Source organism: Muscardinus avellanarius, assembly GCF_963383645.1.
Source record: "Muscardinus avellanarius genome assembly, chromosome: 2".
In the NCBI taxonomy this organism is placed as follows: Eukaryota; Metazoa; Chordata; class Mammalia; order Rodentia; family Gliridae; genus Muscardinus; species Muscardinus avellanarius.
In genome coordinates this window covers 36473303-36486362 of record NC_137787.1, presented here as the reverse complement: position 1 = coordinate 36486362, position 13060 = coordinate 36473303, and the positions used below count along the sequence as shown (strand labels likewise).

General features: G+C 38.2%; 1 protein-coding gene across 3 annotated transcripts in view; it reads left to right on the top strand.

Moving 5' to 3' along the window:
- Positions 1-13060, top strand: part of CDK15 (cyclin dependent kinase 15) — a gene marked incomplete at both ends in the record, with an annotated part of 96168 nt that overhangs the window by 42858 nt on the left and 40250 nt on the right. For all 3 annotated transcript variants that reach the window (XM_080690139.1, XM_080690140.1, XM_080690138.1), the window contains one exon: positions 7076-7169. In XM_080690139.1, coding sequence (XP_080546265.1) covers positions 7076-7169 — 94 coding nt within the window. The remainder of the gene's footprint in view (positions 1-7075; positions 7170-13060) is intronic.

The following is a 13060-nucleotide window of genomic DNA, read 5'->3' as shown; positions in this document are numbered from 1 at the left end:
TATGGGAAAAGAGAAGTAAGACATATCAGTTATTCTCAATACTTACAATCAACATTCTCTAATCTCCAGAACATCTCACTCTTCTCTCTCCTTCTCCTTTTCAGACCTTAAAGGAATTGATTAGGGACTTCAGGGAGAAAAACCCACTGTTTTTCAGGGAGAAAAACCCACTGTTCTAGGACTTCAGGGAGAAAAACCCACTGTTCTAGGTACCTCATATAAATGGATTCATATAATACTTATCTTTCCATGTCTGGTTTATTTTGTCCAGTGTAATGTTCTTGAGGCTCATCCCAGTCTGGCACACTGGGTTTTAAAGAAGGATTTATTTTGGTGCACAAGGCTCTCTATTCAATACTGACCTCCAGCAGCTGCGGGTTTCAGGACTATGGAAAGTCATATCTGGTTGATCTTACACAGTCAGGCTTCTTCCACTCTAAACTTTTAAAGAATAAAATGTGGCCAGGGAAAGCAAATGGAAATATTTATGTTATTCTGAATTAATTTCAAAAGTGAAAAACTGAAATACTGATTTATTTCTCTCAACAATATTTTTATATACACCTTGCCTACACCTCCTAATGGCTTAAAACTCCTGAGATATTCCTCCCTTACCCCCAGGGTTTGCCTAAGGAATTTGAGGAATCTTTTTCACGCTTATGGAAGAATTTGTTCATGCTTAGAATAGAGAAAAAGTTAGGAAGATTGCCAGAAAGAGCAGAAAACCTGTAAGCTGTTTCTTCCTACTTGACCAAGAACCAAAGTTACAGCAATAAAATGAGCCAGTGCATCTGCCCCTTCTGGAAGGACTCATTATTTGATGCCACCTGATCTTTCTTCTTCTTCTTCTTCTTTTTTTTTTTTTTTTTCTTGCCTGTGTATGAAGTTTCCCTTCATCTACATGGGATATCCCAAGGGTATCCTCACAGACCAGAAATCCGCTGAGAAGTCTAAAAGCGTGCAGGGCAAGAAGAGACACAGGAATGAAGATCTAAGAACAAAACCGAAGAGTCAAAGGAAATAGGGGCTGGTTCCTATCTAGACCTGAATGTTCAGAATACTTAAAATATTTATTTAAGGCTAGTCCAGAGTGGGTAAAATAGATGCTCGCTGCAAGATTTGTATTTCTGAGTTTAGGACATAGGTAAATAAAATAGTTCTGAAAGACAAGTTATTGTCTTTCAATAAAGGAAGAATTGTATAGTTTTAAAGTGCAATATTTATAGCTAGAAAACATCTTCCATCTTTAAAACTTATGATGCTCAGACTTTATTATCAATGTGTTGATATTTATGGTACTTGTGGATTTTCCAGGTACTAAAATACAACTGATTTGTCTGTCTTGTAAGTGTTCTAAAAGCACACACACACACACACACACACACACACACACACACATCACAATATGTGGATGTATTCATAAATAATATGAGTGACCTTAGACTCTATATTTTGTTAGAGTTTCAACCTACCTTAAAGTGCAAATATAGAATCTCTACCCATAAATCAAATATTAACATTTTATCTATAACACAAACATCTTTATGTTACTTTGTAGTACTTCTATAGTGTCCTGAATATTCTAGTTTTTGCCAAAATATATTTTACATTTTTTTTGTGTGTGGTACCGGAGATTGAAACCAGGGGCTTTCTATCTCCAAGCTACAACCCCAGTCCTTTTGTGTTTGTTTGTTTGTTTGTTTGTTTGTTTGTTTGTTTGTTGGCAGTACTGGGAACTGAACCCAGGGGCATCCTTCCTCCAAGCTATACCCCAGCCCTATTATTTATTCTTTATTTTGAAACAGGGTCTCACTAAGTTGCAGAGGCCTCACTAAGTAGCTGAGGCTGGCTGTGAACCTTTGATCCTCTTGTCTTAGCCTCCCAAGTACTAGGATTACAAGCATGTGCCGCCACACCCAACTTATTTTACATAATTTTGTACTTCATTCTACTGTTAAAGAGTCTATACTGGAGAAGATGAAGACATGAAGGAATTCAAAGTACTTACTTCTTGGCTTTCCACAGCTACCAGTGTAAAAAGATGCCAGTGGGACTTGGGGTGTAGTTCAGTGGTAGAAGGCTTGCCTACCCATGGCCCGAGGTTTGATTCCCAGCACTGTGGGGTAGGGTGGGGTAAGGAGAGGTAACACAAAATGGTATCAAGCTTTTCTCAGCCAATGAAAGCCTTTTAGAGGGAAGGGAAAAAAGGACTACAGGTTTAAACCTAGGATTGACTTTTTTTTGTACTGAGAATTGAACCCAGAGGCATTCTCCATCTGAATTACACTTCTAGCCCTTTTATTTTTTATTTTGAAAGTGTCTCACTAAGTTGCTGAGACTGGCCTTGAACTTGTGATCCTCCTTTCTCAGCCTCCCAAGTGCTGGGACTACAGGTATACACCACCATGCCTGGCTTAGTTATATATATATATATATATATATATATATATATATATATATATATATATATTATTTTTTTTAACCTTGTTTGAAATGCCTTCCAGTAGCTAGGCATGGTAGCACACACTTGAAATCCCAGTATTTGGGAGGCTGAGACAGGAGGATCACAGACTGGCAGGCAGCCTCAGCTACTTAGTGAGGCCCTCCACAATTTAGTGAGGAGACCCTGTTTCAAAATAAAGAATAAAAAATAGGATTGGGGGTATAACTTGGAGGTAGAATGCCCTTGGGTTCAATCCCTACTACTTCAAAATAAAAATAAAAATAAAAAAAATAAATACATACATACCTTCCAGTGGTTAACCGTGGATTACAGGTGTACACCACCGTGCCTGGCATGACTCTGTGTGTGTGCATTTAACCTTGGTTAAAATGCCTTCTAGTGATTTGTGAGCTCCTGAAGTGTCTGCAAAGTGTTTGGGAATTAAATGGAGGCTGATTCAAGTCTTCAGAAGCCAATGCATTTCAACTTCTATTTTAAAACCAAGCAAATAAATTACATATATTTTTGTACACACACACACACACACACACACACACACACACACACACACACTTCATTTCAAAATGAAATGTTCCTAGGCCTTCCAAGTGCATGTGCAAAAGTTTTACAGGGGAAGATAGCAGGTGGTGGTACTCACCAACTGTGGTTCTTGTTGACCTATCTCTTGGGTTACCATTGATAGCAACAAGCATGTTTTTTAACCATTTGACAGGTTTCCATTATTTTATTCTTATCTATCTATCTATATATATATATATATATATACTTTTTTTTTTTGGTGGTACTCGGGTTCCTAGAAGTCCTTCTACCTCCGGGCTACACTCCCAGACCTATTTTGTATACTTTTTTTTATTTGGAAACAGGGTCTCCCAGGCCAGCGCAGCTGGCTTCGAACCTGCGCGATCCTCCTGTCTCCACCTCCCAAGTGCAGGGATTACAAGCATGCACCACCACGCCCGGCTTCTTCTCTATATATTTTTGTCTTTTATATATACTTATACCTTTTATAGCTGTTGTTTTAAAGACAGGAAGTAAAAAGAACATGGATATGCAAGTGCAAGCTAGTAAGTTTTAAACTGACAACATTCTAGGAATCCACCTCAAGATAATCTTTACCAGATTCATAAATTACATTGGTCTGTCAAAACTCCTGTATTATATATCAAATGTCTCTGTACATCAATAGTCAACAAAAAGAAAAATTGTGGTCATTATATACAAATTGACTTTACAAACTGGACTAAAGACAAATTGCTATGTGAAAAGAAAAAGAAAACCCTGTTTAACAAAGATCATTCTTCCTTCCTGGTACTGGGAATTGAGCCCAGGGATATTTTACCTCTGAGCTACAACCCCTAGCCTATTTTTTTTTTTTTTTTTTTTTTTTTACTTTCAAACATTGTCTCACTGAGGTGCAGAGGGCCTCACTAAGTTATTGAGACTGGCTGCATAACTTGTGATTCTCCTGTCTCAGCCTCCCACATACTGGAATTACAGATGTGAGCCACCACACCTGTCTAGTTCGTTCGTTCGTTCATTCATTCCTTTCTTCCTTCCTTTCATTCTTTTCAAAAAATTGTAAGAATGAGCCAGTAGATCGATCCTGAAAATAGTTTTTGTGTTGTTAAGACAGAGTTGTCAGGCACAGTGGTGCTTGCCTGTGGCCCCAGCTTCTCAAGAGGCTGAGGTAGGAGGATTACAAGTTTGAGGCCAACTTGGACAGGTTAGTGAGACCTGTCTCAAAAACAAAAAATTCTGGGGAGGTATCTCAGCGGTACAGTTCAATCTCCAGTTCTGCAAAAACAAAAACAGTTAAATTTCAATCTTTCTATTATAATATATTCCATTCCCAAACACAATATAAGATAAAAATTATTTTAACTTGTCAAGAAATCTGCTTTCTGCTACATAGTCAATGAAAGTAATTAAATAGCACATATCTACAGTCCGATGGAAAAAGTAAAAATTTATCATACGTGATAAGCATATATGAATAATATTAAAGACCACATTTTTTTTGTGGTACTGGGGTTCCTGGAAGCCCTTCTACCTCCGGGCTACACTCCCAGACCTATTTTTACATTTTTATTTGGAAACAGGGTCTCCTAAGCCAGCACACGCGGCTGGCTTCGAACCTGCGTGATTCTTCTGTCTCTGCCTCCCAAGCACGGGGATTACAAGCATGCGCCACCACGCCCGGCTAAAGACCACATATTATTTTTTATACTTTACTTAAGTACTAGGTATTGAACCCAAAGATGTTTGACTTGAGTTATACCCCCAGCCCTTTGTAAAAATTTTTTATTTTGAAACAAGATCTCACTAAGTTGCTAAGGATATTGCTAAATTACTGAAGCTAGCCTCAAACCTGTGATGCTCCTAGCTCAGCCTCCCAAGTACTGAAATTACAGGCCTACCCCAGTATTCCCAGCTAAAGACCACATTTTTTTTTTTTTTCAGTACTGGAGATGAAACCCAGGAGCATTATACTTTTTTTTTTTTTTTTTTTTTTTTTGGTGGTACTAGGGTTCCTGGAAACCCTTTTACCTCCGGGCTACACTTCCAGACCTATGTTTATACTTTTTATTTGGAAACAAGGTCTCTTAAGCCAGTGCGACTGGCTTCCAACCTGCGTGATCCTCCTGTCTCAGCCTCCCAATGTTGGTATTACAAGCATTCACCATCACACCAGGCCAAAGACCACATTTTAAATAAACTTGAAAATAAATCTTGAATAAATTGATCATTAATAACAAAATGTTTTTATTAGTTTGCCACCCAAGAACGGCAAAATGATTAGTTTGTAAAAGTATGTGTTACAGTGAAAAGGGTGTGGAGTGTAAAAAATTTTTTAAAAAGATCAGTGTTGGACTTGTAGTCAGTCACCTAAACCACTTTCAATAAACAAAAGACATAAAAGTGTGCTTGTAGGACTGGGAAGATGGCGTGGTGATAGAGTCCTTCCCTAGCATGTGAGAGATCCTAGGTTTATCCCTAGTACCAGCAAAAAAAAAAAAAAAAAAAAATGTGCATACATTATTAGCAAAATAAATCTTACCCCTTTATTCCCTCAGGAATTGACCATGTAGGAAAGAAAATTTATACTTTATTTAATCTGTTTGGAGATGCACACTCTGGTAAATTGGGATGCATCTCAGTTTCAGTAGCATCTTAGGCGTCAGCCGGCTACAGTTGTGACCATGGTTACGACTGCACAAGAGCAAGCACCAAAGGATCCAGCACCCGAACGTGCTGATGCTCCCTGACTTCGAAAGAACCCTGCAAACTAGAGGGTTTTTTTCTTTTCTTAAATCCCTAGGATCCACAAGGTTGTGGAGGAGTGAATCCGACATGTTTAGCAACATTCTTTAAAAAGGAGTCAAAAGTAAGCTAACTCTGTGCTCGCACCGCCACTTTAGAAGCCCAGCGCCAGTGGCTCTTGTTTCTTTCATGACGTATTTTAAGAAATGCTGCATCATCAATCTCTTAATATAGAAGATACCATGGGTAAACACAGACATCAGAGTCTGTATCAAATGCTAAATGGGAAAAAGTTTCAGGAATACATAAACCAACTTATTTTGTGGAATATTTCTTTCTTGCATGTATAAAGTATGATTACATCTATGTCTAAATTTATGACAGCCCTTTCAATAAATATAAAATATGCATTTGACCATATCATAATTTAACTTGTAGAGAGTGTATACGTATGTTAAGGGATTGCAGTCTTTAAATTTTTAAAAAATGTTTAACTGAATCCAGGCATCGTAGCACATGTTTGCAATCTCAGTACTTGGGAGGCTGAGACTGGAGCATCACAAATTCAAGGACAACTTCAATAACTTATTAAGGCCTTAGCAACTTGGTGAGACCATTTTTTAAAATTAAAAAATAAATAAATAAAAAGGGATAGGGATGTAGCTCAGAGGTCAAATGTCCCTGGGTCAATCCCCAGTACAAAAAAAAAAAGATAAAATGTTTAATTGACGGATTATAATTGTACATCTTACTTAGAGAGTAACTTACAGGACTTTTTTGTAGTACTGGGGTTGGAACCCAGGAGCATTCTACCTCTGAGATACATCTCCAGCCCTAATTTTTATTCTTTATTTTGAAACAGGGTCTTACTGAGTTGCAAAGGGCCTAAGTAGCTGAGGCTGGTCACGAACTGAGATCTTTCTGTCTCAGCATCCTAAATCCTGGGATTACAAGCGTGTGCCACCACACCTGGCTCCTTTTTCTTTTTTTAATGGTAAATATACTACTGATGCTTCTTATAAAGGTATCTTAGATTGAGTGGAAAAGGCTATTCTATTTATGAACTCAATAAATATCCATTTCTCTTCATGAAATGGATAGCTAATAAATGTGAATGACCTAAAATGTTTGATAACTATACTGTGTTCCTAACTCCTGCTGGTTTGGTTCCATTTTAACAAAGCTGCAGGCTGTTCTTTTATTTGACAGAGGGACCTTTTTACCCCCAGGACTTTTAATAGCATGTGGCTCTTATTTAACAGAACCCATAATAATTCTTGGAAGGTGACGTTCTTGTAATTCAGTTTTGCATGTATGGTTTTATTGAAAATATCTTGTTTCCTTTGCTAGGGGTGCAGGCTGCATCTTTATTGAAATGTTCCAGGGTCAGCCTTTGTTTCCTGGGGTTTCCAACATTCTTGAACAGCTGGAGAAGATCTGGGAGGTAAGAGAAAAATTCCTCTTAGGAAAAAGGAAATCTCTACATTTCAAACTTTGAACCAAAATTGCTTTGGAGATGAATGAAGCAGTCCATCTGCTTTGAGATACTGAGCCATGTATTAAGGTAGTAGAAAGTGTAGTATTTGCCACAGGGACAAGACCTTAGAGGGGAGATGTACCCTGCTGTACCCAGAGGCCCAGTAAGCACCCCACTGACGCACTTGAGTCTCCTGCTTTCCATTGTTGTTGTCATTGTTATTATTGTTATAATTGCCTCAACCTCCTGAGGCAATTTCTGCTACTATTATTTAAACACATCCCTGCCTTATCACAACAAACTCTAATTATACAATAAATATGGCCCTGGATTTTTGTCAATCGAAGATGAGACACCAAATTTTCATAGAACCCTGATAAGACTTCCCTTGTCATTGTGAAAGAAGTATACTATGTATCATGCACATAAGCATTCCTCAGTTCCAAGGTACCTGTATGTGTGGTTCCATCTCTTTATTATTTATCTCCACCTGATTTATATTATGATGTACTATAATCATAATAGGGTCATTTGTATGTTTCTCTTTTATTTTGGTTATTTTAAAAATTGTAGTAGAATATAAATAATATAATATTTACCAGATAGGTCAATGTATACTAAGTTAAGTTAAATAGGATAGTAAATTCTAATGTTCTATTGCACAGTAAAGGTGACTCTTGATAGCTATAATGTTGGCATGTTTCAAAAATCTAGAAGAAAGGGTTTTGAATGTTTTTATCACAAAGAAATGACAAATGTTGGCTGAGTATAGTGGTGCATAGCTATAATCCCAGTACTTGGGAAGCTGAGACAGTAGGATCACAGGTTCAAAGACAAAGATAAGACCTAGCAACCTAGTGAGTCTCTTAGCAACCTAGTGAGACTCTGTTTCAAAACAAAAACATAAAATAGGGCTGGAGGTATAGCTCAGAGATAAAATGCCTCTGGGTTCAATTCCTAGTACCAGAAAAATAAAAGACAAATATTTGAGGAGATATGCATACCCTGATATTGACATTACACAATGTATACATGTATTGAAACATCACATAGTACTCCATAAATATGTAATATACAATTTTTATATGTTAATCACAATAAAGTGAGATGAAAATTTTAACCATTTTTAAGCGGTTTGTTAAGTCCATTCACATTGTAGGGCCACCATAACTGCTGCCATGTCCACCTTGACATCAGCCCAAACAGAAGCTCTCAAACCATGACACAGCAACTCCCCATCTTCTCGTCCCTCAGCCCTGAGAACTCTGATGTACATCTATCTCCATGAATGACGAATTTGCCTGCTTAAATTACCTCATATCGCCGGGCATGGTGGCACACGCTTGTAATCCCCGTGCTTGGGAGGCAGAGACAGGAGGATGGCGCAGGTTTGAAGCCAGCCGCGCTCACTGGCTTAGGAGACCCTGTTTCCAAATAAAAATGTAAAAATAGGTCTGGGAGTGTAGCCCGGAGGTAGAAAGGCTTCCAGGAACCCCAGTACCACCAAAAAATAAAATAAAATAAATAAAATAAATTACCTCATACCAGTGGAATCACATAACATTTGTCATTTTGTATCAGGCTTATTTCACTTAAAGTAGTATTTCCAAAGTCCATCCATGTTGTAGAATGTGTTGAGGTACCTTACTTTGGGGGCTTTACATTGGATCCTGCTCCTTGTCTTCTGGCTGAGATAAAATGTACTCTGGAAAATTAACACATTACATAGAAATTAATTGCTAACATTCACTTCTTTGGGGAACATGGGGGATATTCTGAGGAAACAGAGGACAAATGGAGAAGCATTCACAAACTAAAAATAAATAAATTTCGAGCCAGAAGACTTGCTTGGAACTTTTTCTTAGCGAGATAGATAACTGCTACCTTTAAATCATGTTATTGGATATTGCAGCATCTCGAAGTTTGAGATGGTCTAATGTAGTGGGTTTGGGATCAGAAGACCTGGTTTGAATTCTAGCCACTTTCTAGCAAGTTATGCAGTAACTCTGGGTTTTGGTTTCCACAACTGCAAAATAGGCTAGTGAAATGACTAACGCACTACAAGGACTTCATAAGGTCAGATTCATAAAGACTCAGCACACTGCAAGTTCTCAGTAAATATAAGCTTTCTTCCTCTTTCATGTAGATTATTAAGAGGTGTTTTAATAACACAACTGCTAAATATCACTAGCTGATATTTAACTGAATTGCTCTCTCCCACTAGTGGTGGAACATCTCATCTCTAATAGAGGAAGCACAATTAGCATTGCCTACACCTCACCCCTATACACATTTAAAGCGTTCCCTCAGTTATTTAATACCTGTTGAACACTCACCATATATAAATACAGTTCAGGGATTTATAAGAAGCAGAAGTTATGGGAAAAAGAGAATAAGAAAAATGTATGACCTGTGTTTTTAAGTGTTGTTCAGTCAAGGTAAGGGGATGGGTAAACTCTAAATATATATGGAATATACACAGTGTGTACAAATGTGAAATAATATATGTGTAGATAGTTATATAAATTGTAATTCTGAAATATGATGTGCTATTAGGAGATTTGAAAATTAGTGTATTTTGAAAAGAATGTAAGTATGTCTTTGTGTGCTAATAGTGTTTCAAGAGTTGTGATTAAAACAACATTTTAAAATATTGTGTAGCCGGGCGTGGTGGCACACGCTTGTAATCCCCGCGCTTGGGAGGCAGAGACAGGAGGATTGCGCAGATTCGAAGCCAGGTGCGCTGGCTTAAGAGACCCTGTTTCCAAAACTAAAAAAATAGGTCTGGGAGTGTAGCCCCGATATAGAAGGGCTTCCAGGAACCCCAGTACCACACACACACACAAAAAAAAAAATTAAAATATTGTGTATTATTTAAGTAACCACACACTTATTAGCTGTCCTTTCTTTGCACTTAAAAATCACAGAACAGAAAGAGTAGGCTAGGAATTTCCCAGGACCTGCTGAGTCTAGTTATTAGCTTGAGTTTGCAGGACTGGTCTTGGTAATTGCTACTGGGCACCTGAAGGATATATTAGGTAATTCAGTGAGTGAAATATATTGCACTTGAATCTGGACATAAAGTACCAAGAAAGAGGGATGCCATGAGAACAGCAAACCAGTCCAACGGGCCCGGCTAGGAAGCCACGGTCACACCTGTCATTGTATTTATCACACTGCAGTTAGTTGAAGGGACTTTATTTTTACATTTATGACAGATCATTACAAATTGAAAATAAGTAAATATATTAAAAGAACACTAGCCTGGAGTCAGGATTTATGAGTTCTGAACACAGCTCTAACTCCAGGCATGATCTAGAGCAAGTAAGTCTGTCTCCAACTTCCCTGGGTCTTAAATTGTATTTGATTCTCTGACTTTGTAAAGTTGTGACTTCTGTAAATAAAGTACAAAGAGAACATTGTAGCTCTTATGATTTTTAACAATAATATTCCCTGTTCATTAAATGCTCCCCTTAGTTATTTCTTGAGTTTGTGTAGCTGCATAGCTCACTGCTGACTTCAACATGTGCTTCAAGAAGACAATTCTGTGCTGCTTAGCTATTTATTATGAGCACCAAAAGGTCAGATTTTTTAAATCTCTTCTTTTTTTGCAGGTCTGGGGGTGGAACTGAGGGGCATTTGACCTCTGAGCTACACCCCCTGCCCCATTTTTTATTCTTTATTTTGAAACAGCATGTCACTGAGTCTCAAAGGGCCTCACTAAGTAGCCGAGGCTGTCCTCGAACCGTGATCCTCCCGGCTCTGCCTCCCGAATGCCGGGATTACAAGAGTGCGCCACCATGCCCAGCCTTTAAAAAAATCTCATTTTCTTATGTTCCTGTCCAAGCAGTTTTGTTGCCACACCTGTAGTTTCACACTCTGAGGGGAAAGTGAGAAAATCACCAGCCCATGCTCTGCTGTCTTTTCTACCACTACACCTCCAGAAGGTTCTTTACCTAAGCTGGATATGGTGGCGCACATTTGTAATCCCAGTACCTGGGAGGGTGAGACAGGAGGACCACTGGTTCTCAGCCAGCCTCAGCTACCTAGCAAGGCCCTCCACAATGTAGTGAGACCCTGTTTTAAAATAAAGAAAAAAAGTAGATCTGGGTATAGCTTGGAGGTAAAATACCCCTCGGTTCCATCCCTAGCCCCTAAAAAAAAAAAAAAAAAAAAAAAAAAAAATCTTTCCCTAGCACAGTGCTTGATACATGTTAGTACTAAGTAGTAATGGTGATGATGATGATAATACTTGTATTTCACTTTGGTCTCCATATGTACAGTAAGGTTGAAACTGGTATGTATTACCAAAATGCAGGCCAGGCAGAACGTCTTTAGAAGGCCATGAGAAAAGAACAGCTAGGAAGGGACCGTATGGTTTTTGGATTCAAGTTTTTTTTTCTTTTTTCTTTTATTTTTCTTTCTTTCTTTTTTCTTTTTTTTTTTTTTTTTTTTAGGTCTGGGGATAGAACCCAGGGGCATTCTATCTCTGAGCTACACCCCTGCCCAATTTTTTATTCTTTATTTTGAAACAGGGTCTCACTAAGTTACAGAGGGCCTCACTAAGTAGCTGAGGCTGGCCACGAACCGCAATCCTCTGTTCTCAGGCTTCCGAATGCTGGGATTACAAATTGCGCCGCCACGCCCAGCTCCAGCCCTATTTTTTATTCTTTATTTTGAAACAGGGTCTCACTGAGTTGTGGAGGACCTCGCTAAGTAGCTGAGGCTGTCCTCGAACCATGATCCTCCTGTCTCAGCCTCCCAAATACTGGGATTATAAGTATGTACCACCACACCCAGCTTTGTGTGTGTGTGTGTGTGTGTGTGTGTGTTTGGGGATGAGAATACTTAAAATCTACTCGGTGATATTCAAGAATATAATACATTATATTAATTATAATCACCATGTTATACAATAGATCTCATATCTAATGGAAATTTTATTTTTAATTTATTTATTTATTGTCAGTTTTATAACTTTATTTGATGAACAGTGGTTAGTTCTCACCCACATGTCCCTGTTACTAAAGAGACATAGGTTACCAATGTATAGAGTTAGTTTGGTGAATATTCATTCTCCTTACATTTTCTAGACACTCACACATGGATATGAAATAGGACGTTCCTTATAATGGCAAATCCATGATAAGGCAAATTTCTGGATTTTTTATTGATTAATGAATTTAATTTATATATAGTTTATTCTGACCTTAGAATTGAATCTAGGATTGTTTGCAAAAATAAGTTATTGAAAGAATTAGATTAATTTTTAATCTAATTTAATTTTTTCATCTAGGAGCATCAAATTTCCAAAATTAAGCATATTAAATTTTTGTTAAAATTTCTAAAATCTCAGCCAGTCACACTGATGTACTTCTATAATCCCAGTACTTGGGAGGCTGAAACAGAAGAAGCACAGGTTTGAGGCCAGCTTCAGCAACTTATGTAGTGAGAACTTGTTTTAAAATAACAAAGAAAGCCTGCCCTGGTGGCACATGCTCGTAATCCCAGCATTCAGGAGGCTGAGACAGGAGGGTCCGGGTTCGAGGCTTCGAGGACAGTCTCAGCTACTACTTAGGCCCTTTGCAAATCAGTGAGACCCTGTTTCAAAATAAAGAATAAAAAAATAGGGCTAGGGGTGTTACTCGGAGGTAGATGCCCCTGGGTTCCATCCCCAGTACCTAAAAAATAAAAATAACAAATAAAATAACAAAGAAGCCAGGCATGGTGGCGCATGCTTGTAATCCCCGTGCTTGGGAGGCTGAGACAGGAGGATTGCACATTTTCGAAGCCACTCTCAGCTACTTAGTGAGGCTCTCAGAAACTTAGTGAGACCCTGTTGCCAAATAAAGTATAAA